The sequence below is a fragment of the Sphaeroforma arctica genome (assembly GCF_001186125.1).
Source record: "Sphaeroforma arctica JP610 unplaced genomic scaffold supercont1.51, whole genome shotgun sequence".
In the NCBI taxonomy this organism is placed as follows: Eukaryota; class Ichthyosporea; order Ichthyophonida; genus Sphaeroforma; species Sphaeroforma arctica.
The window spans coordinates 161,677-187,667 of NW_014040507.1; the positions used below are offsets into that span (position 1 = coordinate 161,677).

Genomic DNA, 25,991 nt, shown 5'->3' on the forward strand with positions numbered 1-25,991 from the left:
ATTAATATCCATCGACATCGATGGTTGCTACTTGTGCTACAGTTTCCGTGCGCAGTACCATATCCTTCAGTGCCACGCCCTCCTCAGTGAGCACAGGTTGTAATGCACAAACATCAGACTGCGAGTGAGCGACAAATATACCAAACCGCATAAAGCTAAATACTGATAACTAAGTGCATCACACTATATCAGAGTATCTCAAACAACGAAGTAAAGCTGGTAAACAACATACCGGTGCGGCGTCATATCCGATGCAAGTCGCTGGTAGCACGTGGGTGCGTTTCATCGCGTTGCATTTTAATGATATCCGCCTGCGAATTCTCACCCACCACCAGCACCAGCATACGGCCCACTCCGTCCATGACTAAAGTGCTACTGAGCACTATTGTGCTTGCCGAGTCAGGGGCCTGGATGACAAATGACAACACAGCACAAAGGGACCAGTCAAGGAACACACGGTTCAGATATCCAGCAGTGATCCCATCTTGAATCAAAACTGCAGGATATACAAATCGTACAACGTACCGAAAGGTATCCCACTCGCATAGTACACAATACACCATAGAACCACTACAGATGATGCGACAGATATTTTTCCAGTACTTCCCAAGAAATAGCGCTCGGGACAATAAACAAACTATGCAAGACATGCAAAAACACGATACACAAGTGCTGAGCTGATCTAAAAACACTGTAATGTGTTGGACTGACTGAAGTATCAGGTACACACCTTTGCAATATCGTCAGCCTCTCCGGTGAGCGAGCTCTTGTTGATGAGAAGTGAGTGGGCATCGGTGATGATACCATCCGCAACTACCTCAGCGCCCTGTTCCAGACAGATAATATCTCCAACCACTATGTCAAACTTAGATATCTGGCAAGCATTACCACTGCGCAACATGTTTGCTTTCTCGTCCCCCTTCACGTTGTTCAACTCGCGAAACTGTTTCTCCTTCTGGTAGATGTTTATGCTATCGACAAGTACCACAATCGCCACTACGCCCAAAATGAACGCGCCTTCAATCCACGCAATGCTCTTATCCTGTGCATGAGACAAAAATGTTAAAGAGGTGTTAGTACTCAGAAGCTACCAAAGCCAAGGTTCAATCTCAGGTCAACGAGATACATACGCAGATACAATCACTTCCCATGACTGCTTACCTCTTCAACAGTCAGCCCTATAACCAGAGATATGTCACTGGCAAGAAGCAGAATCACCAACGCCACGTCATGCAAGGCATCCCACATCAGCAGCAGCAGAGAGCCCTACGGCGGGGAAGGCACCCAATTGTCACCGAAATCATCAGCTCTGGAGGTGCAATGCATAGGCGATTAGTATGTGGAGTATCCAATAAATGAACGACACATCATCGGTTGATCAATCATTTAACCGAAAACAATCATTTGACTGGGTATTCTATGTGCCCGGCTGGAGAGACGGCCCAGTACATACTGCATGTTCGCCAATAGTAGACCTCATGATTAGCAACTGCAGAGGCCTGCGATTATTTTCTCACGACTCAGATACGTTATTGATTTATCCGATATCCTCACACATACTGGCCTTTGATATCCTCGTCGTCCTCCGCAGAGAGCCCAGTTTTGGTATCAGCATGGAGTGCTTTTACGAGGCCATCGACACCACCGAACCTAGAATCCAAAGTAGCTTTTTTTTTAAACGTTTAATATGATATCGATAAATTTACTGCAATCAACATTATCTACCTAAGAAACGTATTACGTGTGACGGATAAGTATGCTGGGAACCTCAGAAGCATATACTGTAAAATGTTAACTATTTCTCAACAGTTTCGTTGCTTATACGGCAAAGCTGTACAAAAGTTGAAAGCTGCGGCTTTTTGTATTCCGGCTTCAAAAAGCCCGGGGTTCTAGGATAGCAACTAGAGATAGCGATTTAGAAATTACAATTAAAGATAGCGAGTAGAAAAGCCTAGCGTATGAGGGCGTAGTGTGTTACCAATTACATACACATAGGATACTAGTGTAAGTTATACGTATAAATAGTAGGTGTTAAAAACATTCAAATTTACACTCTCGCTCACACACTACCGGAGCAAAATTAGGAAATCAAAAACAATGTCCGATCAATCCAAGCAAACACCGTCTAGCAATGAGGATAGCAGTTTGCGTATCAGTCTTGGCGGTCTCCTAACCAAGTCACTTAGTAACGTATTCACAATAGCTACTACATCCGAACCCACCGACGGAGATCGAACCATTACCGATGTCGACACCACGCAGGATACCAGCTCAGTCACATAGAATACCACCACCACCAAATCCACGGCACACGGAGTGCTTAACCACGCAGAAACTCTCCGTGAATTAGCTTATCACGAAGAGAACCTAACAAAGATAGCGAAGAAACTCGTCTACCCCGCCCCTCAGTCTATTTTTACTCTCCCAATAACACCTAATTCTAGTACAACTAACACTATCACTACTACCACCACTAACGCAACTCAGGAGACTCCTCCAAATAGTTCCACACCAGAACCGAATCCCACCACATCAACAGGTGAGAAGTCTGCTGCAATATCCAGCGATGATGTTCAAAACTAGATCCAGCTAGCACATCAACAGAACGCCCCGATCGAACAACTGAAGGGTATTGTCTTAGTCCTCTCCCGCCATGGTAACGGAATGAAGACCCGTCGCACAGTGGAAGGCACTTCTACTTTACTGGCTACGCTGGGGCAGTCCCTTCCAGAGGCACTCGAGGCCAAACAATCAAAGGTAAGTTATCGTTGGCAGGGCCAAAAGAACAACCGCCCTCTTGCAAACTCTAATAACGACAACGATATACTAGTCTTTGCTGAGGGTACTGTACGTTTGCGCAATAAGCGTGAAACCTTTTATTCAGCAGCGGATGTTCTGCATACAGCACTATTGCGCTTTGGTTATATGTGGCGCTTTACACCTGATTTTCGTACCGACGAAGCCACTAATGGCGATATGATCGCCTACCTTCTACTTATGGCTGGTTGGTTAAACACACACACCCCAGAGAGTGTAGCTCGTTTTTGACGAAACACTTCTCGCACCGATAGTCCCATACAACGAGTACACCCAATACACAGTGCTACCCCCGCGATTGCTTGCTACATTTCTTATCCTAGATGCTATTCGTTGCCCGAATGCAATATGTCACCGCTGCCTGTTGGAAGCTCGTTTCTGCACATGTAATAACAGTAACAAGCGCTCGTATGTGTTTCAATCTCGTGAGCGCTTGGACTTTAATTCGGCTCGTTCATGTACACGTACGAGTTGTCGTTTCTCGCACACATGCAATGTTTCGGGTTGCACCACACCCAACGCACATGCTGCCCCCAACCGCGCTTGAATCTCTCTCACATACGTCCACCCCGCTGTACATCCACACACATACACTTCAACAAACAAGCTTCTTCGCCACCAGTTACGTCTACACCCACACCTACTCGAAACCTCACACAGAACAAAGCACGCCCTCTTATATTAGCAAACACACGCCAACTCCCACTTATAATACCAAATCATCAACGTATTCTTCACCTCCTCTCCAAGTCTAAATATCCGGACTCAGAGAACGCACTTATGCTAGCAAATATCTTCGCCAATGGCGCATCAATTGGATTCTCAGGTCCTTTACCAAAGGCCTTATATAAAGAACTACCGTCTGTTAGTGAGCATATACTATGCCCAAGAGCCTCAGTTAAAAAGAACTCGAACAATACGTAATTTACGGCCCTTTATCATTGTCCGAAGTACGTACATACCCATATTACTATATATCCCCTATCGGGGTTCTATCTAAACTGCGATCCGACGGCTCTCTCAAGCTTCGTCGCATCCACCACTTATCGTACCCTCGTCACTCAAGTATCAATTCTAAGATAGCATCCAGGGAACTCAGCTATATCAAGCTCCGTAAAGTACTTGACGATGTAGCTGTCGCACCCGTGGGATCAACGCTGTCTTTAGTGGATATGCGAGCGGCCTTCCGCTTAATTCGAATTCGGCATCAAAATATACCGTTGGTCGGAATTTCGAGCGGGTCCTACCATTTGGTCTATGTAATAATCCACAGATCTTTGAGCGCCTGGGTGCCGCTCTCGACTTTATCTTTCTATATACAGGCTTGGATATCCGCCACTTCGTTGACGATTTCCTGGCGATACATGGTCCTGGCATGGGGCAGACAAGAAGCAGCCAAGATCTGCGCACTGTTTGCCTTCCTCGGCATCCCAATCACCTTTGAGAAGTCCGCAACCTCGTTACTGTAACGGAATACATCGGTGTGCTTATAGATATCAGGGCCCGTACGGGTGGTCTTGGCGCACATAAGTTGAGCTCGTACAAATCGCTGTTGCACGCATGGCGCTCTCGCACATCCGCAACCGCTCATGACATCGCCTCACTTGGCGGACGTCTCATTTGGCAGCGTGCCATTTTTCCACAAGCACGACCATATACTACTCGAGTTTTCTGGCTGGTACGTCATAGCCCCTCTCATTATAAGCACATCAGAGTTTCTGAGAAAGTTCGCCAGGATATCCGTTCTTGGATTCGTATACTCGACAGATGGACCGGTACATCTCTTCTCGTTCGCCCTGCCATGGCAATCACAGTTGCTGTGGGTTGGCGCAGGAGGGTTTATCTTCACAGGATAATGGTATTTTCTACAATGGCAGGAGCATCACCACTACCCTATCAACAATGGTGGCAAGCTCTTTTCCATCACTGCACTGGAACTCCTGGCGATTGTGCAATTGACCGACACCTTTGGATCACTTTGGAGATGTCGCAGTATCCTCATTCTCTCCGATAACGAAGGCGCGGTGGCGAGCGTGACGTCACACACCAACCCGATCGCAGAAACGCTGAGTATCTTACGGATGCTGACGGATATTGAAGCATTGTTCGACATTGAAATCTCCTGCGAACATATACCAGGAGTTAACAATGAGTTCGCGGACTATATATCCCGCGATTGCTTGAATGATGTCTGCGCAATATTCCCAAACATGCTTCCACACCCAACACCGCTCGGTCACAACGCACGCCTGCATGAAGCCACATTTGCAGCCAACCTTCGACTACAGTAGCATTTACACACGCATCTTTTATTATTAATAAATATTTTTTACATAGTCCTCACAACACTTCTGTACAACCTTACATCACTGTGTAGGGCGCTTCCGCACTTTCGGCAGTAACAGGCGAACCGCTAAGCCATTTCCTACAAGAGGTTCTCCAATTAGTTACGGCTGCGCGGACTCGTGCAAGCAGCAACAATACACGACGACATTTTTTTTATTTAGTTGTGCACAAAGGCTTGATCTCCGCGTCGGATATTCTGGCTGGCACTCTACCAGCTGGGGAAGACATCTGACTTCTTTATATCGGCTGGTTGGGGATGCGGGGGCATCAACCTGACTCCATTGTTTCGTACCTGTCCTGGTGTACGCCGAATGTACAAGATGACAGGCGCAGACCATTCAGCATTCTGAATTCCTGCACTAATTCTGCTGCGGAAGGGTATAAAGCGCTGGCAAGCTGAACACGGTCTATTGCGCATGAAACGTGAGCGCGACGGTATCACCCCCAGTCTGTTACTTCTACGTTTCAGCCCTGTGATCACACGTTACGCGAATGATATAGAGATTCGCGTTTGTACCATTACACTGCTTGGTGTGTTTTGTCCGTTTCGAAGCGGTGAATTAACGGCTCACCCGCACCTTCAACCCTATTTAAAGTTTATTCACGTAAGCCGATCAGGGATCCGTGTATACCTTGATCATATATTACTAACACTTCCTTCATCCAAGACTCAACAATGCAGGCCGGCCACAGTTCGCGCCCAGAAGCTCCCCGCGACATACAGGCAATCTGCCCGTATCACCACTTACTATTGTGGCTCTCCCTCACAACCAAGGAACAAGCTGACAGTCACCTCTTCTCCTTGAATAGCGTAGCGGTTACGAAGGCCGAGTGGTCGCGAAAATTGAAATATCTGGTCAAGGCAGCAGGTTTGGACCCCAAACTGTACTCTGGGCATTCCCTGCGCATCGGAGGTCTGTCCGCCTTGAAGGAGTCTGGTTTATCGAACAGCGAGGTATAGATTCTTGGGCATTGGACATCGAATACCTATCTAATTTACTGGCGCCTTTCGGATATCGATCACGCACGCATAGAGTGCACATACTTTAAGTCTCTGTACACTGCACATGCACAATGCACAAGTACACACACAAAATAGGCGCTCTCGCCGAAGCGTGCGATTCATTCCTCATCGCTATTGATCACAGTAAACCAGGATTGTTTACCAAGCATAAAACTACGGTCAAACACCGGAAGCTCAACAGGTTTATCCCAGCATCAAGCAAAGAGAGAATCTAAACTCAGAGAGGGACATAAAAATATTACAGATGGAAATTAATCTCGGAGCCGAAGTGCCGGGAGTATGGAATCATCAATATAGAAAATCTCTGATGGGCATAAGGGCATCCCTAAATATCGGAGGAGTCCAATCTAAACGTATAAGGCCAAAGATTATAACGGAAGCCACGATCAGTTGAAGACGTGGCGACGCTGCCTTTGGATTGGATTATAGATTAAGTGAGAACCTTTTTCACCTTAAGAGGTGTTTTTTAATGGCTCAAGGATTACGAGTCCAATGCATATAAAAGCAGGGACTTGAATCAAATAAATGACAACTATTCACTCAAGACTTAAAACACTTTAAAAGATATTTTAATATCTAAGAACAATAACTTATCAGGTCCGTTTTACCTCTACTCTGAGAATGACAAGATTCGATTTGAAACCAAAGTTTAAATTCCTGATTTAAATAAGCCGGTCCAGTGAGACCAATGGAAAGCTCAATTGGATATGATCCTGATGAAACAGGGTCGCCTACAACTGATCGAAACCGCTACGCCACCTGACGACTACTATGAGACGGAGCCGCGTCTGAGTCAATTTATCATACGATCTCTCGACGACTTCAACAGGAGTTACTCCATATCATGAAGGAACCCTACGCGTTTTTCAATGCATTGGAAACCAAATATAAGATTAACACCCAGGGAGAAATTGGCCGTTTGAGAAAGGAGCTCTGCACAAAAACGCAGAAAAGTAACGTAACTTGGGAGGCCTTTATTGGTGATATTAATTTGAAGAAAATGGAATTGGAGAAAGGCGAGACTCCACCGCCTGAGATTGACTTGAAGGCCGTCTTGAAGGAAGCTCTTATTGAACGTTTTAAAGCAGCAAGAACTCATCTCAACACAGTTGATACTGATGTCATGAGCTACGAGGAGCTCTGCGAATACCTCCGAAAATTCGATATGGAGGAAATTCAAACATCGACCTCCAATACAGAGACTCGAGGAGGAGAGAGAGCACTTTCTGCCAGAGCAGAACGAAAGTGCTCCAATTGTAGCAAAGCAGGTCACCTTGCTCGTGATTGCCGATCCAAGCATCGCAGACCCAGACCGCACGTCTACTCTGACCGCAGGGAACATCGCAAACCTTATGAAAACCGATACTCCAACAATCGTGGAGATAATTCCAACGAACAACATCACCGTAATAGAGCTGATGTGTCCAAGTCTTACCGTAAAGACTATTCAACACCGAAATCTACACCCTACTCACGACGTGCCGACTATCCGTCGAAGAAACCCAACTATCATCAAGATAAACGTAATGAATTTTACAGAAAAGCATATAACGCTAGAGGATACTACTCGAGGGAAGAAATGTGTAAACCTCCTAAAGTAACGTTTAATTTGGACAAGAATGATGACCAAAATTCGAGTAGTGACGATGAAGACGTTAGAGCATTCTCGGCAGTTGCCGACTATGTCGAATCTGACGTCAAATTGTCGGATGACGACATGCCAGAAGCCATCATGGCAACCCCCGAAAATTGCCCTGGATTTGGGATGAAGCCAAACACCGAGCCGGACGAGAGAGAAGTATCAGATTTTATTCCAAATAATCCAACTTGTAGTTCGGACAAAAACTTTTACTCGACAGCTCTAGTGAGGACGACAATTTTGACCTACCCAAGGATAGACCCCTGGGACCCCTACTCGACAGCTCTAGTGAGGATGACTACGATGTCCTACCCGACCTAATGTCCAACAGCGACTCCGAAGAAGATGGAGCTTTTAGTGATAAATTTAATGAGGACGTATATCTCTTCACCAATCAAAGCCATAGACTCTGAGAGAATTTCCGGTCAAAGAGCATCTACGACTGACAAAATAACAGCGACTGAACCTAGTGGGACTCTGGACAGTGGAGCATCAGTCCACATTATTAACGATTTGGAGTTGATATCAAACGCAAAACGTCACTTCACAAACGTATACCTAGCTGACGGGACTATTGGAATCGCAACTCACTCAGGGCAATTGAGTGACGCTGGAAGGGCTATTTATGGACCAGTTTTAAAGACCATCCTAATCAGCGTCCCCCAATTAACCAAGGCAGGATACAAGATCTACGTGGATGACACAGTATACCTCTTACTATCACCCCAACACCTAGTATAAAATTGTGAGCAGAAGCAAGGCGTTTACGTCGTACCCCTGGATATTTTTTCAAAAGAATTTGCCTACTCCGCCAGTTGGCATGAACGACTAGCGCACCCGGATCATTTACCCAAGGACCTGCCACCTATCGACTATCATGCGAACTGCGAGTCCTGTATCATGGGTACACTTGTCAGACGTCGGACACGAAAGATCAGAAAGAACGGCCCATCCGAAAACCCATTGGACTTACTCTATATTGACCTTATTGGGAAATTTAAACGGAGCATTGGAGGAAACTGCTATGGCCTAACTCTCATTGACGACTGCTCCAATTTCTAGAAATTTGAACCACTATCCACCAAGAAAGCGCCAGTAGTATATGACGCCTTATTCGGAGCACTAGACGATTTATCAGTACTGAGTAAAAGGAAAGCGAACGTTTTACAATTCGACCGAGCCTTGGAGTTTGTGGATAAGGAAGTGGAGACTAACTTACAAAAACTTGGCTACGATATTCGATCAACACCGAAAGACTCGCCACAACACAACGGAAAAATTGTGCGGAGTCACCGTACCAATTTAGAAAGAGCTAGGGCGACTCTACACAACTCCGGCTTAGGTGACGAATTATGGAGTGAGGCATACCAACATGTCGCAGACGCTCATAACAACGTCGGGAGTAAGAGGAATCCGACAACGCCAATCGAAAGATTCACTGGTCGAAAACCAAATTATAACCGTTTTCGAACCTTCGGCAGCAAATGTCTATGGCGGAAGGCGACTAAAACAACAAATGGGATAAGCGCGTTCGCCGTGGAATTGTGATGGCCAACCCCCAACGAACCATCTCTGATACTTTCCAAGTTTTTAGTCCAGAAACCAACAGAGTATCACGAACCAGAGATATACATTTTTTTTTAGGATGAATTTTACATATGGAAGGATGGACAATGTACGGAGCAGACTACAGGAAGAAAAGCTGAGCGGAAGAACGACGACTTATCGACCGTATCTTCACAGCCTATGGGACCAGGCGAAAATACTCAAGCCGCCTCTAATAAACGCCATCGAGAATTGTTTATAATATGGAACTATCCCTAGTAGTAGACTATGACCGGGCTATTATTTGCTCGAGGATGCGAAATCTCACTTTTGTAAGTGAATTACCTCATGTGTGTGTGATCTAGCAATGAGATTACCTTGCGTGCGTGAGATCTTGTAATGTTCAAGTACGTTTTCATTGTTTGGGCTATTGTGATCGAGTTGTTACTTGCTCGAGGGTGTGAAATCTCGAGTTGTTACTTGCTCGAGGATGTGAAATCGCACTTTTGTAAGGGAATTACCTTGTTCGTGTGAGATCTTATCGTATAAGTTCTTTTAGTGCACTATATGATTCTTTCTATTAATGTACTTACTTGAAACTATGTTTGCGTGAATATACTTGTGCGTAGATTTACTCTCTCTTTGTTCAAGCTCGATATTATTATCCAACGATTGTGTGAATGTGTTCATGATTTTAAGCGACTATTCTACTTTCTTAGTCTTATCTTTGCGCATGAATTATTATTGTGCTCTCTCTTCGTTGTATTAGCTCCAATATACCAAGTCTCGTTGTTTTACTGTCAATGTTGATGATCAATATTGGTAGAACGTGTGTACGTATGCGTCTCGTATGCTAGCTTCTAGAGTCCTTTTTGTACTGTCTTTCTTGTATGACTCATCAGTTTTTTAGCTTCCCAACATTGATAAATAAATCACCTTGACACTTTTCTGGTTTTTAGAACATCTGTCACCTAATATGAATACAAAACACGCTATAGCTTCACACAGTCACCTTGGTTGACGGTCTTCACTTGCTTTGTTCTGCGAAGAAGCTGTTGAGTCTTCGCTTCTCTTTTGTCCAGTTTACCCTGCTGGCTTTCCTTCCTCACTTCCCTGAGGTTTCGTCTCAGCAGTAGGGTGCCTTCCGTCTTCCTCTCTTGGGTCCCTCGTAGTTCTTATTCTAACTTCTAATAAAGTTATGCTAAGTTCACTTTGGCACTTCACGTTTCTAGTACCCTATAGTTAATGATCCTTTCTTAGCTGGTTGATTTACCGTGGTAAGGATATTGTTAAAAATAGAGTTTGAGAGTAGCTAATAAGATACGACCAGAAGAAACAATAGACCTCTTCTCAAGTGTGAATCCTACAGCTAGGTAAAGTCCTAGGCTGAAGGACTCGCATTGAGTCTTTATTTGTGTGAAGTATTTTCTACACTATACTCAATCTTTACTTGAGTGTTTCTCTCACACGCGGGAGTCCCGGTATCATCTACTGGTAATCCCGCTATATTTCTGATCACTCTATCATCAGAAATATTGGATCCTAGATCCAAAACTCAGTATTTGATAATCCTGGGTTTTGGGTTTAGGATTGGCTTTTCTGATATTCTGGCCCCTGGATGCTACACACATTCATCGCACTACTTATGTTGTCTTATACGGGGTAAATTAGGGGGTATGTCGACAGTATGTACGAGACGTTGATGCCAAGTGACATAGGCAGAATCTGAAAAATCCAAAAGTTCAAAAAATCGACAATATACATACCAGATGAGTCTTCTTCAGTATGTATAACGCGATTCTTCGGTGTAATGATGGCAAGATATTTTCTGAAAATACAAAGAGATACCCATGTTCTGTCATCAATCGTACGCTGCGTAATGGAATCGTGAATGTCTCATCCAGCAGGGCTGTTCCGAGATCGAAGAATTCGGCAGAGCAAGTCGGTGTAATACAGTTCCCATCAGCAACTTTCACTGAATATGTATTGTTGGCGGTTGTCGGTAAATTGAGCGCGCCTGTCTTTTCTGAATATGGCAATATATGCTTGGTCGCACATGAATCGACGGCGAGTCAATATCCTCCTGGACCTCTCAATTGGGGCAGTCTTGGGTTAAATTCTGTGTCTACCTGGTTGGCATGAGCGTTCACCATAAAAGCATTAGCCGGTTGTTGAGACATTGTATGTGTGCTGCTTGGTTTTTGTATATGCGCGTATTCCGACTGTATCCAATTGGCATATTGTTGTTGTTGTGCTGCGGCATCTTTCTGGTCAAATTCAGCTTGCAGTCTTATGAGCAAACTGTTGGGATTAGCAAGTGAGATTAGCAAGTGCAGAATTAGCGTGTTGTTGTCGGTTTCTAAATCCATAATTTTTGTATCCTCGTCCTCAATTCACAAATCGTCTGCTGAATCCTCCGCGTTGGTGTTGGTCGAGCGACCAATATGACTAGGTCCTCGAGCTGTTACTATTAGAATCGCGGCCATGTCCTGAATTTTGGAAATTGCCTCGTCCAACAAATCTTCCTTAACTCTGGTAGCCTACTCGGCCTGTAAATCTCCCTCGGCCTCTTGGATTGAAGTTTTAAATGAATTGTGGCAATCGACAATTTCGTGCGATGTGTCCGTAATTTTTGCACTTGTGACATTTAACGTTAGTAGTGGCAGCAAAAGCGGCATCCAAAGGCGATGTTGCATTGGTATTCAGAATCCGGGCTTCAATTTTCAATGCAGTCTGTTGTACATATGCTATGGCAGCTCCGTAGCTTAGTACCATAGCACTGTCGGTAGGAGGTGAGTTACTATAGAAATGTAATTTGTATGTAGAGCACAGGTTAAAATGTGGTCTTCTCGGTGTCGTTAAGTACGATATTCATATTGAAGGCGTCAACAAATTTCGTGTTCAATCTTAGAATAAACTTATCCATGTTCTCGTTGTCTTGTTGTCGTACTTAACCATCGTATCTTGCCTCCTTCTCCGACGTGACCATAATTTTGGTATAGCATAGTGAACATCTCTTTCGGAGTCATAGTTGCACTCAGAGTAGCCATTATGTCTGGCGATACAGATTTGATTATGTAGTGTTGACCCTCTCCAATTTCTTCGTCTTTCCAGGCTCGTTCATAATTGGTGTTGGTGGCGGGCTTCATTGCGTGGTGTATTATATCACATATATCGTCGGCTCGTAAAATGACAGTGAGTTCCATAAGCCACATCTTGAAATTACTATGGCCTTTGAGTTTGTTTTCCGACTTCCACTTGGTGTTCGTCATGTTGAAAAAATCGAGTAGAGTAGCGGACCTGATAAGTTGTTAGACTGCCAATTGTAAGAGCTTAGAATAAGTACTTTATTGTGGTGCCTGCTCAAGGCATTTATACTGAGAATTATTTCTGTCATGACTAATTCATGAACAGGGGAAAAACCCTTATTTAGGAAAAACCCATTTACATTTTTATGTTGTAGTTTATGTTGTCCAATACAAGCTTCGTATGGTTTTACTACGCTTATATTGGACCTTCATTGGTGACCCGGTAATCATAATAAGAAAAAGAAAGATTAAATTTTTTTTTAAATTTAATTAATCTAATAAAAGATATCGAAAAAACATACAAGATGAGCGGAAACATCTTATCTGCTCTAATACACGAGCAAAAGACAATCACACCCCTCGTAGTGCCTATAATAACCCCGGTTCCAATTTCATCACGAGACGAAACAAGGGAAAGGTTATTCCGCAGGCCGGTTCCGGTCCTTGTGGACCCAATCAGAATAGAAATATTCAGTTCCGTCTCCCCGCGGAATGGACCGATATGAATGACATTTTTTCTTATTCACCTTCAAGACTTCGGGAACCGACCCGGGATTGTCCGCATCGCAAAGTAGCGCAACCCTTTCTCCCGTTTGAGAACTACCGTTGGTGGAACCGTAATGGAAGATATTCAGGGTATCAATGTATTTAAGACACTCCCGAATTTGTTGCCAGCCCCTACGGACGAGTGAATGGTAAGGGAACAACCACTGCGGCCGATACCGCGGCCGGTGTTCAATACTTTTGGAGACCAAATATTTCGGGTGTTCTTTCGAATGACCTCATTCTTCTCCTGCCTTATATGCCCGAGGTGATGATTGAACTGTACCTGGATGACGCATATGGCTTAACACTGACACGGTTGAATTTTCCGCCGATTTTGTCAATGCTTTCGAGGGTAGTCTTACCGAACGACCTCTACACTACTATTACACTTCCGCTTCTCAATTCACCCATAACATTCAGGGTGACGCGGATACCGCCATTGGTTCATTGTGAATCGATACAAAAGGTATCTTCGGAGTGCTTAAAAATAACACTCATATTTCCGATATCACAAAGAACAGTTTCAAGTTTATTCACGGAGGAACATCGCAGTGTCAAATGTCTCTCGTTTCCGTCGTGTTCCACAGGAACCCATCCGGAACACCAGAAATAGAGGTGCCGGTGGATACAAACAGGGAGAGTATCTGGCATATTTCCCGCATGTTCTGGCAAATGTCAGACAGAAAAATGGCGGTATGAATATCGCCGGAGTGATTGGCTCCCGCCGATGATGAGGCTTCCGTCTCTTCGATTTGGGCCATTGGTGTTGATATGACTGTTGATAACAGCAAGTTGGGAGGTTTGGATAGAACAGTCACATTTGGTTTTCCTCTTCTATTGACGACAATGGGGACCACTCTGAGTCATTTAACCGCTTTCGTACAATACGGTAATATTTTAACCATTAACCCCAACCGGTCTACTTTGATTACATTCTAAATGAAATCAATAATGAAATCAAATTTCTAATTCCTTTTTCCAAATATAAAAATTAGAAAATTCAAATTAATATTACGCTTGATATGCGTGATTAACAAGTAATGTTCCACCATGTAAGTCATTATCACTAAACTTGGTCTCAATTTTAAATGTGATCATCGGTCCCGCGACAGTGAATGAAATTGGGTTCCCGTTTTCTTGAACAATTCTAAGATTAAACTGTTGAAGCTCTGTGTTATCATAGAGGGGGTGGAGAAATACCCGCATCGGTCGTTTCATTGTAAATTTGAACACCAGCCCCCAGAACCGGAAAGGTCTCTATTACCCCATTATCATATGTTGCCGGGGCTACATCCGTATCCATCAACGGTATATTATTTGACGACAAAACACAAAACTTTGCTAACGATAATATATCCGCGGCATCGAATAATATATTTCCAAGTCGATTAGTTGTCTCACCTGTGGTCGGGGCTTTTACTCGGGCCGGTAAATCGACCGTAATGTTGAATGATGTTCCTGGGGGTGTAAAAGGCATTTGCAAAATTATTTGAACTATTCGTATTAATATTCAGGTCTTGGTTGAAAATGATGTCTCTATTTTAAAGGCTTAATTCTTTGTGCCATTCTTTTCTTTCTTTCGTTTTCTTTGTTTAATCAGATTTTATTAATTAAATTAAATCATTTAATCTTCTTCATCGGACAATTCACTTCTATCATCTATCGCTTCTATATCGACCTCTTCAGATTTCTTGAATAACCGTTTTTTAACCATATTAATAAATAAAAATGAAAAGGGTTGTTTAAAGATATCTAAAATTACTCTCTCATAAGTTTTTGGGTTGTTAAATATGGAAGTATATTCTATCAATGCGTTGATTTCGCGCCTGTTTCTTATATTAAAGAACAAGACATAACCCAGATTGGTCCTGAATGCCAATGGATATTCTCGAAATTTTTTGAGATACCACTATATAACTTATAATAAAGTAACTTTTATTGTAGCAGAGTCGAGCATTATCGTCATTTCTCTTTTTAATATTTTTAATCAAATCGTCGATAACAATAAGAGTACTGTAAATAAAACCTTTTGATAACCCGGCCTGATATTCTACATTGATATCGTCCATATCTTGATCCAATGTCGAAAGGTCAGTTTTGAATCTACTTTGGGCTATAAAATCCGTATTATAAACATTGTTAATCTAGTCCAAAAGAACTGTCGTCTTACCGGAATTGGAAGCTATACACGTGTGAGTCTGTGGGGTGTGTGTATACGTGTGCGTCTGTGGTGTGTGTGTATACGTGTGAGTCTATGGTGTGTGTGTGTGTATACGTGTGAGTCTATGGTGTGTGTGTGTGTATACGTGTGAGTCTATGGTGTGTGTGTGTGTGTTGTGTGTGCCTGTGAGGTGTATGAGTGTATCTGTCTGTGTCTGGGACGGAGTCTGTGTCTCTGTTTGTCTGAGATGATTCTGTGTTTCTGTGTGTGTGGTGTGTGTTGGTGTGTGTAGGTGGTGTGTGTGTATGTGTGTATAGTATATAGTATATATATATATGTTTGTGCGTGTGCGTGTGTGCGTGTATGTTTATGTGTGTATGGAAGTGTGTATGTGTGTATGGAAGTGTGTGTGTGTGTACGTGTACGTGTGTGTGTGTATGTGTGCCTCTATTTGAGTGTGTGTGTGATTCCCCATTTAGACGAAGTGCGTACGTCTTTCTATATAGATACATACACATGTATGTGTTTATGTGTGTACACGTTTGTATATATTTGTTTGTTTACGTCTGCATGTCTAATTTTGTTTCATTTTCATTTTGTGCATGGATTTGTGTGCGTATGGATCTTCGTATGTCAACTCGAGCTGTTTCACACCCACTTTCTTGGCTCGATACGGCGATTTTGAGCCTCGGATGGGTTTGCCCACAAGCTTCTTCCCACTAGAAATTAATCGAGGTGCCGGAGGTTGGCGGTGCTGAGCCCATCTTGGGGTCGCTGACAGGCAACTGACCACCGAAAAGCGGCTTTGGAGCGGATATATCAGTAAATTTGTAACTGCAAAATCTCGTGCGAGTATCATCAATCATGCTTGTTTGGATTCCGTTCGATTGAATTGCCGCTACCCCAGCTTCTAGAGCATCTATCCAAGATCCGATGGTATTGTTGAAAGATGTCATGTCACCAAAAACGTTGTAGGGTTTAGGTTTGGATAAATAACCGTATACTTCTATGCCTCTACTTGTTGGAGTTCCGTCAGCCAAGAAAAGGGGATCATTCCATCTCGGCTACTCCCAGTAACTGCAAAATCTCGTGCGAGTATCATCAATCATGCTTGTTTGGATTCCGTTCGGTTGAATTGCCGCTACCCCAGCTTCTAGAGCATCTATCCAAGATCCGATGGTGTTGTTGAAAGATGTCATGGCACCAAAACCGTTGTGGGGTTTGGGTTTGGATAAGTAACCGTATACTTCTATGCCTCTACTTGTTGGGGTTCCGTCAGCCAATAATTGGGGATCATTCGATCTCGGATACTCCCGCTTCAGTGAGTCAAAACTGGAGCTCGGTACTGGTGGGTTGTAAGATAGAAAAGCTCGGCTAGCGCATCGGGAAACTGCCAGATTGTGAATCTGGCTTTCTGAAACCGCACGCAGGCTCGGACCGTATGGCGTAAGCGATGATACCATACGGAATCACGGTTTGGCCGATCACAATACACTCCATTTGCCGTTTCAGCAACCAAGAAATGACCTTACGGGGATCGGTGGGGAACTCCGCGGTGTTGTATTTGTGAACCTTTGTTAGTGCATTAGAAATCTCGACCCTGTGGCAGTCGACTTTTGCGTCCAAAAGTAAATCTAACTCTTTCTGTTTTCTAGCAACTCCATCCTCTATCTCCTGTAGGCCATTTTTCTGCCCCTCGGCACTTCTTTTGGCCAGTTCAAGGGCCTTTTCGTCCCACTTCTCAATATTTTTCTGTATGTCGGTATCAGTAGGCAGCGTTTTCTACAGTTTGGCTGGTGCGTCCGGGTCAAAGTATTGCAGCATGGTCTCCTTGAATTCAGAGTAGGACAATTCACCGGTGTAGATCTTCTCGGGACTGGTGCGCTGGTGGCGCTTTATTATATATTTTTCCCATATGAATACAACAAACAAACAAAGAAAACATAGAATGCAATAGCAAAAGTAAGATGGCGCGACATGACGACATCTTTCAGAATCTACCCGCGGAAGAAGAGGATAGCGGGTACACGAGTAGCGATGCTAGTGCCACGATGCCATCTCTGGTGTCGAATAGTGGCAGCGAAGCAGATGAGACGTCGAGACCGAATGATCAGCAAGTCCGATGGGATCAGCAAAGGGAATCTGAGGTGGACATTAGACGGTTCAGACTCAATAGAATCAGCATGGCTCGACAGCTCGAACGGTTTAGGCTTCCCAGATAGGTATCTAACTTTACTTGGACTTCAAGAAAAGATGCAGGAAATGACACCACGACCGAATCCAAGGAGCAACCTTCACAGGAGAAGACATCAGAAATACAAGAACGACATGAACAGGACCGGAAGGGCCAAATGGCCAAGACGAGGGACCAACCAGACGATCAGTTAAGTAGAAACGATTATGAAAAATAGTTTTGTGATTGTATGTTGTAAGGACAAATAGAGTGGGTAGTATTGTACGCTAGATATCGAGTTAGAACCCCGGTCGGGAATTAATTTTAGACAAAGGATGTTCATTAGGATTCGCGTCAGAGAAATGGAAGCAGTATATACGCCTAGTAAGAATTAAGGGGTAGGGTAGTGTGTATAGAAGAAGTCTGGTTTTAGAAATAGGATTGTTGCTCCAACGGTAAAGTGGGGCAAGGAGATATAATATTACAAGAAATGCGACCTGACTCTAGTAAAAGACAAAGGAAAGGGATAAATAGTTAGCAATGTCCCAAATCGGAGGTACCAAAGAGGGACTAAATCATGGTTAAAGAGAGAGTTAAGGACGCATAGCATAGACAGCGTATACAATTATCAATGAATACTATAATATCCAAAGACCAGTGCGTCACCAACGTGTTGACAACGTGTTGAAGCAACGTGTTGAAGCAACGTGTTGAAGATCGAAGGGTGCAACAAGTGATGTGCGCACTAAATGGCATCCATGTGCACCGAACGAAGGGGATAGCAGTAGAGTTGTAGGAAGATAAGGACTATCAGCATGGTTAGAGTATCACTGTTCACCAAAGAACCATTTTAGAAGTTTCAGAACGTAGACAGGAAATAGTACTTGGTAGAATAAGTGGGGACTAGGTTAGAATTTTCACAATACGCAGTTAGAAGCAACAGAGGTACTAGGAATTTCTTATCTAGGCAGGACGTAGTGATAGACATGTTCGAGGGAAAGCGCCAAGCAAGTTTAGCAGTGTACAGAGGGGTACGAATAGCACCACATCAGGCAGATACACATCGACAACCACATCGGTACATGCAGATACCAGGTAGAGTAATGTTAGCGAAGAAAGGGGAGTAAGGAGAGAGCTTAGGAGCTCGCTAAGGAGCAAAGGTAGGTCACCGAAGGTGGGTGTGCCTCCACCAGGGAGTAGGAGTAGCACATGAGGAGTGTAGGGCGCACCCGGACGAGTGTTTTCGACAGAGCGCATGCGCCACCACAGTTTGATGAAGGATGAGCAGGACTTACGAGCCAAATACCACTCTGAAAGAAAACGAAGTAGTAGAGCACGGAACAAACCATTCCGGGCAGACAGTGTCGAGACTTGTTGAGATGGGGGACGAACTCTAGGACGGAATAAGTATTTATACCTTACCTATTTCGAGTACGTCTACATACATTTCCAAACATCCACTGATCTATACCACGTACTATTATGTCCAACCCACGTCAAAGCCGTCGGCAGCAATATCTTACCCCTGAACGTCGGGAGGAAGACGACATAGACCGACGAGGAACTAAGCGCCGCCAGTCTATCACGGACTATACCAACCAACGAGCTGAGAAAGAGCGGGCGGAGCCACAGGATGCACAAGGAGAGGTACATTACCAAGCAGTTGCTACCGACAGGCAGGCAACCATGTCACCAAAGGGTGATTATCGGCTTATCGAGGGAAGACGTCGTAATTGACGGCGAGACCAAGGGAGATCCCGACCTGCGTGCGGACCAGGAGCAGACCATTACTGGTGAATATGTAGCTAGGAATAGTCTGCCTCCCCGTTCGTCTTCGGGTACTTCTGGAGCCTCATCTTCCGGTAATGAGTAACAACGCCTACCACCTAATAAGCGCAGACGTCACCGCCGTCGTTCCAACAACAAGGGCACGGTGCGGGGCCAGCTACACAGAAACTAACCGAGCTTATGGCGCAACAATAGTCGCTCTTGGAGAAGTACGAGCAAAGGTTGCAGCGCACATCTTCAGAGCGACCTACGACATTGTTGTCCGCTACCGAATCGTCGTCTAGCTCACACCAACGGGTGCACACGGCACGAGGTAGAGAAGACAATCCCACGTTTTGTATCCAAGGCCGTTCACAAAAGTACCATGGACTCGGGTATGAGTTACCTGGGTCGGAAGGTCAACTAACCGAGGAGAAAGATACCTTGTCCTCTTTTGAGGAGGCTCCATCATTCCAAGAATTCGCACGTGAGCAGGTTGTTGGTCAAGCAGAACCCACATGGGAATAATGCGCTGAAGAATAAGCAAGACCAGTTGAGTATGAATTATCGCCAACAACAGCAACGACAGTCGTTCGAGAAGGAAGCAGCCAGTGAGTATGTATAGACTTCTAAGCGTTCAGGGACGGCGACGCCTACACCTCCACCCAAACCGGCGAGTATCGAGAAAAGTCGAGAAAAGTCGACAGGTGCTGCATGCACGTATACTTCACCTGAGCGACGAGTTATGCCAAGCAATAGAGAATAATAACACGGCTCGAGCTGAAGCTTTTAGGGGAGCAATCGAAACGCTTCGGGTTACGCCAGAGTCCCGTCCAGTAGAAAAACGTCCGGTACCATCACCACACCACGTACATGGCACTGGCCCTCGAATAGATACCACCTCCTGACATCATGGAACGGGATATGAGAGGGGCTCTCCTTGAGGTTTTCAAGAACGCGCAAATCGCAGGGTTGGATGAGAGTTGGAGCCTTACATGGTTTCATAAGGTATTATCTTACTTTAAGGCTGAGAAGTCAACATTGTATTACATTCGCGACAGCTCTGAACGATTGAAGATGTGGACGCCACAACTACAAATCGAAGAGATCTGCTCGCATGAGACGCAAGCCACTGTCGATCCGTAAGCTAGCCAAGGGCCATAGTCGAAACATGCACACCTATCATGGAACAAATGATATAGCTCATGGAGAACCATAGGAAGGCACGTGAACGGTGTCAGACGGATGCAGACTTCCAACAGAATTTTAAACCACTGCATTGTACAACTGTTAGAAGAAGCTCTCAATGACCGAACGTATGAACGTGGTCTAAAATTGCATCCCAAGTGGTAATTGAGGAAGACGCACGAGCTTCTACAGCTGTTGAGCCCCTATATTCAGGACGCACAGCAGCGTACCACGGCGCGACTCCAGAACCGTAATAATCGCGAGGGTCTACCGAGTAACGGGGCTGGTGACTATACCAATCGCCGCCTTAACCCGCAGACGGTTCGACGACAATCGCAGAACTGGTCACTTGAGAGTTGATGAATTTACCTGCAGGTATAGGCATCATAGTAGGACAAGATATGTTGAAAGGTTTGGGTTTATACAAATGCGGTATCCAATCGACACTTGCACCGATAGACCCCACAGAACTGGATGAGCTCCTCGAACCCATACCATGCCGACAGGCACTGAACACGACGGAACCTGCCGATGCATGCCAACGTCTGGCATAGGATTTAGAAGCGAGCGCGATGATTGCTGACAACGCGCGATGTCGTCTGGAAGGGAGTGAAGTTACTATTCCGGTCACCCGTGAACAGGCGATGCACATGCGCAGATCGACATGTAACTTTATGTCCGACCGTTGGCTACCCTATGTGGACGAACAAGTGAAGAAGTGGTTGGCGGATTTGGTGATCACGAAGCGGACGACACCGACAACCGTCAACCTCACTCTACTTGCGGTCCCGACGTTCGATGCGGAAGGAAACGTGTAGAAGGTGAGGGTGTGTTTAGACATGCGCGCCGGTAACGCGCTTATCCTTGGTGACCAGTTTTTGATTCCAAAGGTCAACGAACTTATCTCTCGCCTCAAGAGTAAGAAGTACTATACTACGCTGGACATCTCTGCGGCATACCACAGGCTGCCGATCCATCCAGATTCACAATACTTGCTTAGTTTTACACACCGAGTGTTATCAGTACTCGCTTACATCGGCACCGTTCGGACTCCATGTGCTCACGCAACAGTTCCAGCGTACCTTGAGCACGATACTTGACGGCTCGACATCGTTATCGCTAGCGACGATTATGACGAACATATTAAGACGGTGCAGAAGGTGATCCAACGCTTGACGTACCACAGTTTTTAAGCTTAACCCCACCAAGTGCCACTTTGCTATTCCCGAAATGATGATCCTAGGGAAGAAGGTGTCTGCACAAGGCATAGGTATTGATTATGAGAAACAGGCCAAGCTTATCGACTGGCCTACCCCACTACGTTACAAGGATATAGCCTCCGCCTTAGGATTGGCTAATTACCTTCATGAGCATCTCCCCAACTTTGCGAACACGGTCGCACCTTTGCGCGAATTTTGCAAACTCAAACCGAAGGAATTGATCGGCGATCGTTGGGAGGAGCGACATGCACAGGCGTGGCAGGCGATGAAAGATGCAGTTGTTAATGCAGTAGCGTTGCACTTCCCGGTCCATGGTAATACCATTGAACTTGGAAACCGACGCTAGCGATTACGGTTTGGGGGAGCGTTATTCCAATGGGTCAACGGGAAGAAACACTATTTAATGTTCTTTAGCAAGACTCTGAACCATGCGCAACAGAACTACGCTACACCAATGAAGGAGTCACTAGCTTTGGTGTATGGGCTTACACATTTAAGGGAGCATTTGGATGGGTAACGGTTTGCAGTCTTCACGGACCACAAGACCCTTGTGTGTATGAATACACAGCTCAAGCTTAATCCGATACTCCAGAGATGGCACCATATTATCGCACCTTTCAACTTTACCATATCACATATACCAGGAGAGACGAGCGTACTTCCGGACATGTTGGGCAGGGTACCTTAAATACTGTAAATACTGTACACGGATTGTTGGCAGTTATTCCCCAGTTACTTTGAACAAGCATAACAACAATTCGGGTTGAATAATATAGACGTATTTGCGGACCCAACTAATGCTCAGCTCTCTAAAAACCTAAAACCCTCGATTTTGGACTAAAAACGAGGGGGAAGGTGCGTTTGCCCACGACTGGTCGACGGTCGACGGATGGATGAACCCACCATGGGATAAGTAAGATACACAGAATGTTGCGCAAGATAAGGGCTGATGGTGCAAGGGCAACTGTATGTCTACCGTGGGTACCAAGGGCACCATGGGTTGACTTATTCAAGCAGTTATTGCTGTCCGAGCCAAACGCCACATACGTTCCTCAAGTATGCTAAATACGCCTGTGGCAAGACACCATGGGGAGGCACTGTGATTGCACGGGTGAGGCCTCCTAACGGGTTCAAACTGGACCCGCTGTTTTCATAGCGACTTGGGTATGCAGAACCAAAACACACGGCGTACGTGATGTGTTTAGATACGGCACGAGATATCTCGGTGGTGATGGCAGACGCAGAGGGTCAACCGGCGTTTGAGCGAGCGACACCAGAAGAACAACAGCGCCGTACACGACTCATGCAAGCTCACCACAAACAAGGACATCATGGAGTGGCCGACACAGTTCAACAACTCCAACATAACGGCCATGTATGGCCGGGCACACTCAAATTGGCAATGGAAGTCAAACGGCAGTGCGCTACATGTTTGGGGCAGGATACGCTACGTAAATGCTTTCCCCCGATGATTAGCATTGATGCGCGCTACCCGTGGGACCATATTCAAGTTGATTACATCCCGATGCCACTTGAGTCCAGAAGAAAGAACAAATACATACTTCACGTCCTGAACATCGCTACAGGCTACTCAATCCTTCGAGCGACACCGGACAAGACGAAGGAGACGACAGCGCAGACACTAATACAAGTTTTTGGCGAGCATGGTTTCCGACGTATGATCTAGACGGACATGGGGAATGAATTCACGAACAAGATAGTGGAGCTCCTGGTCCAAGAAGTGGGTATGCTACACAAGGTGTTATCGCCATATCGACGCCAAGTACTGGTGCTGCTGAACGACGTCATAAGGAGATTACACGTTCCATTCGACAATGCTGTGAGGCAGTTCCTCTATGATGGGAGGAACGCCTTCCGTTTACGATGCTCTATCGGAACCTTCGGATATCCCGACGTCATAAGAGCGCGCCGTTCAGTGTATATTTTGGCCGTCGTCACGTACCGTTTGCCGACTTAACTGATGAGTTACCGAAAACTCAGCCGATGACGAACGACACCTGGGCCCAACGGTTAGACTAGTTGCAGGATACCATTCTGCCGACACTCCACCACATTACCAAGAAGTATACGGGCAAACTCACGAGACATTTGATCGCCTGCACGCCCATGACTTGGTACACTTCCGATGAAGGTGATGTGGTAATGGTACGATCGGAGGGTAGAACGACATATATATATGTTAAGGCTAGGGTCGGACAACGCTATGAGTTGGCGAATAAAGACGGCTCTACCCCTCCAGAATTCAATGACAAACCGGGACGGGTGGGACTCCTCCGGTTAGTGCATCGGCGTACAGGCCCACCACTTGACAATGAATTGAGGACAGAAGGAGGTGTTGAGTTTTGCCACATTATTACACACCGTACTAATGATGATACAGGGAAATTGGAATACTTGGTGAGATGGCGCGAAGGCGACCCAAACAGCGGATGCTTTTGATGATGCCAACGATATCGCGGCCACGGACACGCGTTACCTGCCTACCTTTGGCATGCATGTTGGACAAACACGTCTTGATCATCCACCTACACACCGTGTTGACCCCTCCCGCCCCCTGCCACCTGCTCAGGCCCTCCCTACTTGGGAGGCAATCGTTCGTGATATCCAGCGGGACGCTGATAATCAGGGGATGTTCCACCACCAGGCACTCATTGAAGTCTCCACATCCATTAAAGCACAGGACACGCTCATATTAGTTTAGCACAAGGCGCTTCCCGAGCTCTATGCTTCCCTTAAGGAACCCCATGATCGCCCTGTGGGCACCCATTCATCACCACAGCATATGTGGGTGAATTGAAAGAGGCCATACTTCAAGCTCTCGACACGTTCGGCCCAACACAGGCAGCAGCATACGCAGCTAGGATGATCACGGCACGCGGCCGGCCACGGGAACTCTCTCTTGGTCGCACCCGTGATACGGGTTACCGTAGCGACGGTACACCCCGTGGTGACTACAGCCGTCATCCACAACGAGAGAATGGTTCGTTCCGCACACGTTCACACCAACCATCCCAACCACGGGACCATCACTTCAATAGCAATACAGGGTCCCATACGACGGAACACGATAGCCGTTATGCTACTGGTCGGCGCCAGTCACAGGACTCGATCTGTACTGACATTCCCTCATTCCCCAGGCCCTAGAAAAACTAACAAATATCGACCTTTCACCTGTTTACGGCCCCGAGAGTGAGAAGCTTCCTGATGAGTACAACTTCCGCCATTTAGACCGACTAGCCAAGATCCTCAACAAGAGCCCCGGCGAACTCCAGACACTGAAGGACCTCTTTAACGAGGCTTGCTATGAACAACGCGGCCCACGCATATCAAGATATCTTGGTGAAGTTACGACTCAAAGAAGGAGCTTAACCCGTACGTCAAATTTGTCGGACACGGGATCCAGCCCTCCAAGCTGTTGAGACGGCCAAGATGGCACAGAACTACAAGGATGGGAAGGCGGAGGAAGGTGATAAGTATAGCCAGTGGGTCAGCTCAGTGAGAATTGTGCAGAAGGACTCTAAAGTTACACCCACTTGTGTAGACCACTACCGAATGACGAATAACTCTGTTCCCATCAATCGCGGGTTATACCGCTTTCCGTACCAACTCCCTATTGAAGCTGACATGGTGGAACACTCTCGTAATGCCATTGTCCAATCGGCTGCAGACCTAGCAGCCTCCTATCACCAGCTACTTCTCCACCCTGACGAGTTGAGAGCGGATGCTATGACATGCAGCACTATATGGATAACCACATTCAGACTCATTGAAGCATTTAAGGCCTACCTGAATGACGGCAACCTAGCGACCTTCCAGAAAACGGCCCAGAATATCCTTGAGGCGCTCGTCGACCACTGGAATAACAACTTCCCGATCGTCCGTAACTGCATTGCGAAGGATATACAGCTGCAACCGCGTAAGTGCCAGTGGGCTGTGCTCATGGACTGTGCTATTATCTTCTATAATGCTATGTATGTAAAAGCACAAGAAATACACATAGCTTCAGAACTTAATATCATGTTCTGTGCTTTGTCTAACGATACTCTCTACTTTATTTGCTACAGGGATGAGACAAACGATCTGAGAAGAATGCCTGTCGAATTTAGAGAGAGCCTAACGACAGCTAATTGTGTGATGTAAAAGTGTAGATTAAACATGTGGGTATGAAGGTAAGTGTTTGTGTTAGTGAGGATGAGCTCTTGTGTGTGTGTTTGTGTGTATGTATGTATGTGTTAT

The 25,991-nt window shown here is 45.5% G+C and overlaps 8 protein-coding genes across 8 annotated transcripts; 6 read left to right on the top strand and 2 right to left on the bottom strand.

Annotated features, from left to right (window-relative positions):
- Positions 1-242: 242 nt before the first annotated feature.
- On the bottom strand, positions 243-1,248 carry SARC_01324 (hypothetical protein; the record flags this gene model as incomplete). The annotated part of the gene is made up of 3 exons (XM_014304978.1): positions 243-407; positions 731-1,042; positions 1,162-1,248. 3 exons carry the CDS (start codon positions 1,246-1,248, stop codon positions 243-245), a joined length of 564 nt encoding a protein of 187 aa, XP_014160453.1.
- An 849-nt stretch (positions 1,249-2,097) lies between these two features.
- SARC_01325 (hypothetical protein) lies at positions 2,098-2,583 on the top strand (the record flags this gene model as incomplete). The annotated part of the gene is made up of 2 exons (XM_014304979.1): positions 2,098-2,274; positions 2,488-2,583. 2 exons carry the CDS (start codon positions 2,098-2,100, stop codon positions 2,581-2,583), a joined length of 273 nt encoding a protein of 90 aa, XP_014160454.1.
- Positions 2,584-5,839: 3,256 nt separating this feature from the next.
- Positions 5,840-6,124, top strand: SARC_01326 (hypothetical protein; the record flags this gene model as incomplete). Its single annotated transcript, XM_014304980.1, has 1 exon — positions 5,840-6,124. One exon carries the CDS (start codon positions 5,840-5,842, stop codon positions 6,122-6,124), a length of 285 nt encoding a protein of 94 aa, XP_014160455.1.
- A 3,747-nt stretch (positions 6,125-9,871) lies between these two features.
- SARC_01327 (hypothetical protein) lies at positions 9,872-12,934 on the bottom strand. Its single transcript, XM_014304981.1, has one exon. The coding sequence runs from the start codon at positions 12,641-12,643 to the stop codon at positions 12,290-12,292; it is 354 nt and encodes a 117-aa protein (XP_014160456.1). The 5' UTR covers positions 12,644-12,934; the 3' UTR covers positions 9,872-12,289.
- Positions 12,935-12,988: 54 nt separating this feature from the next.
- Positions 12,989-13,341, top strand: SARC_01328 (hypothetical protein; the record flags this gene model as incomplete). Its single annotated transcript, XM_014304982.1, has 1 exon — positions 12,989-13,341. A coding segment is annotated over one exon (343 nt), but the record flags the coding sequence as incomplete, so codon positions are not given.
- Positions 13,342-17,353: 4,012 nt separating this feature from the next.
- SARC_01329 (hypothetical protein) lies at positions 17,354-17,774 on the top strand (the record flags this gene model as incomplete). Its single annotated transcript, XM_014304983.1, has 2 exons — positions 17,354-17,533; positions 17,640-17,774. The coding sequence occupies 2 exons, from the start codon at positions 17,354-17,356 to the stop codon at positions 17,772-17,774; spliced, it is 315 nt and encodes a 104-aa protein (XP_014160458.1).
- Positions 17,775-19,041: 1,267 nt separating this feature from the next.
- On the top strand, positions 19,042-19,854 carry SARC_01330 (hypothetical protein; the record flags this gene model as incomplete). The annotated part of the gene is made up of 2 exons (XM_014304984.1): positions 19,042-19,206; positions 19,543-19,854. 2 exons carry the CDS (start codon positions 19,042-19,044, stop codon positions 19,852-19,854), a joined length of 477 nt encoding a protein of 158 aa, XP_014160459.1.
- A 5,330-nt stretch (positions 19,855-25,184) lies between these two features.
- On the top strand, positions 25,185-25,671 carry SARC_01331 (hypothetical protein; the record flags this gene model as incomplete). The annotated part of the gene is made up of 1 exon (XM_014304985.1): positions 25,185-25,671. A coding segment is annotated over one exon (487 nt), but the record flags the coding sequence as incomplete, so codon positions are not given.
- Between the last annotated feature and the right edge of the window lie 320 nt (positions 25,672-25,991).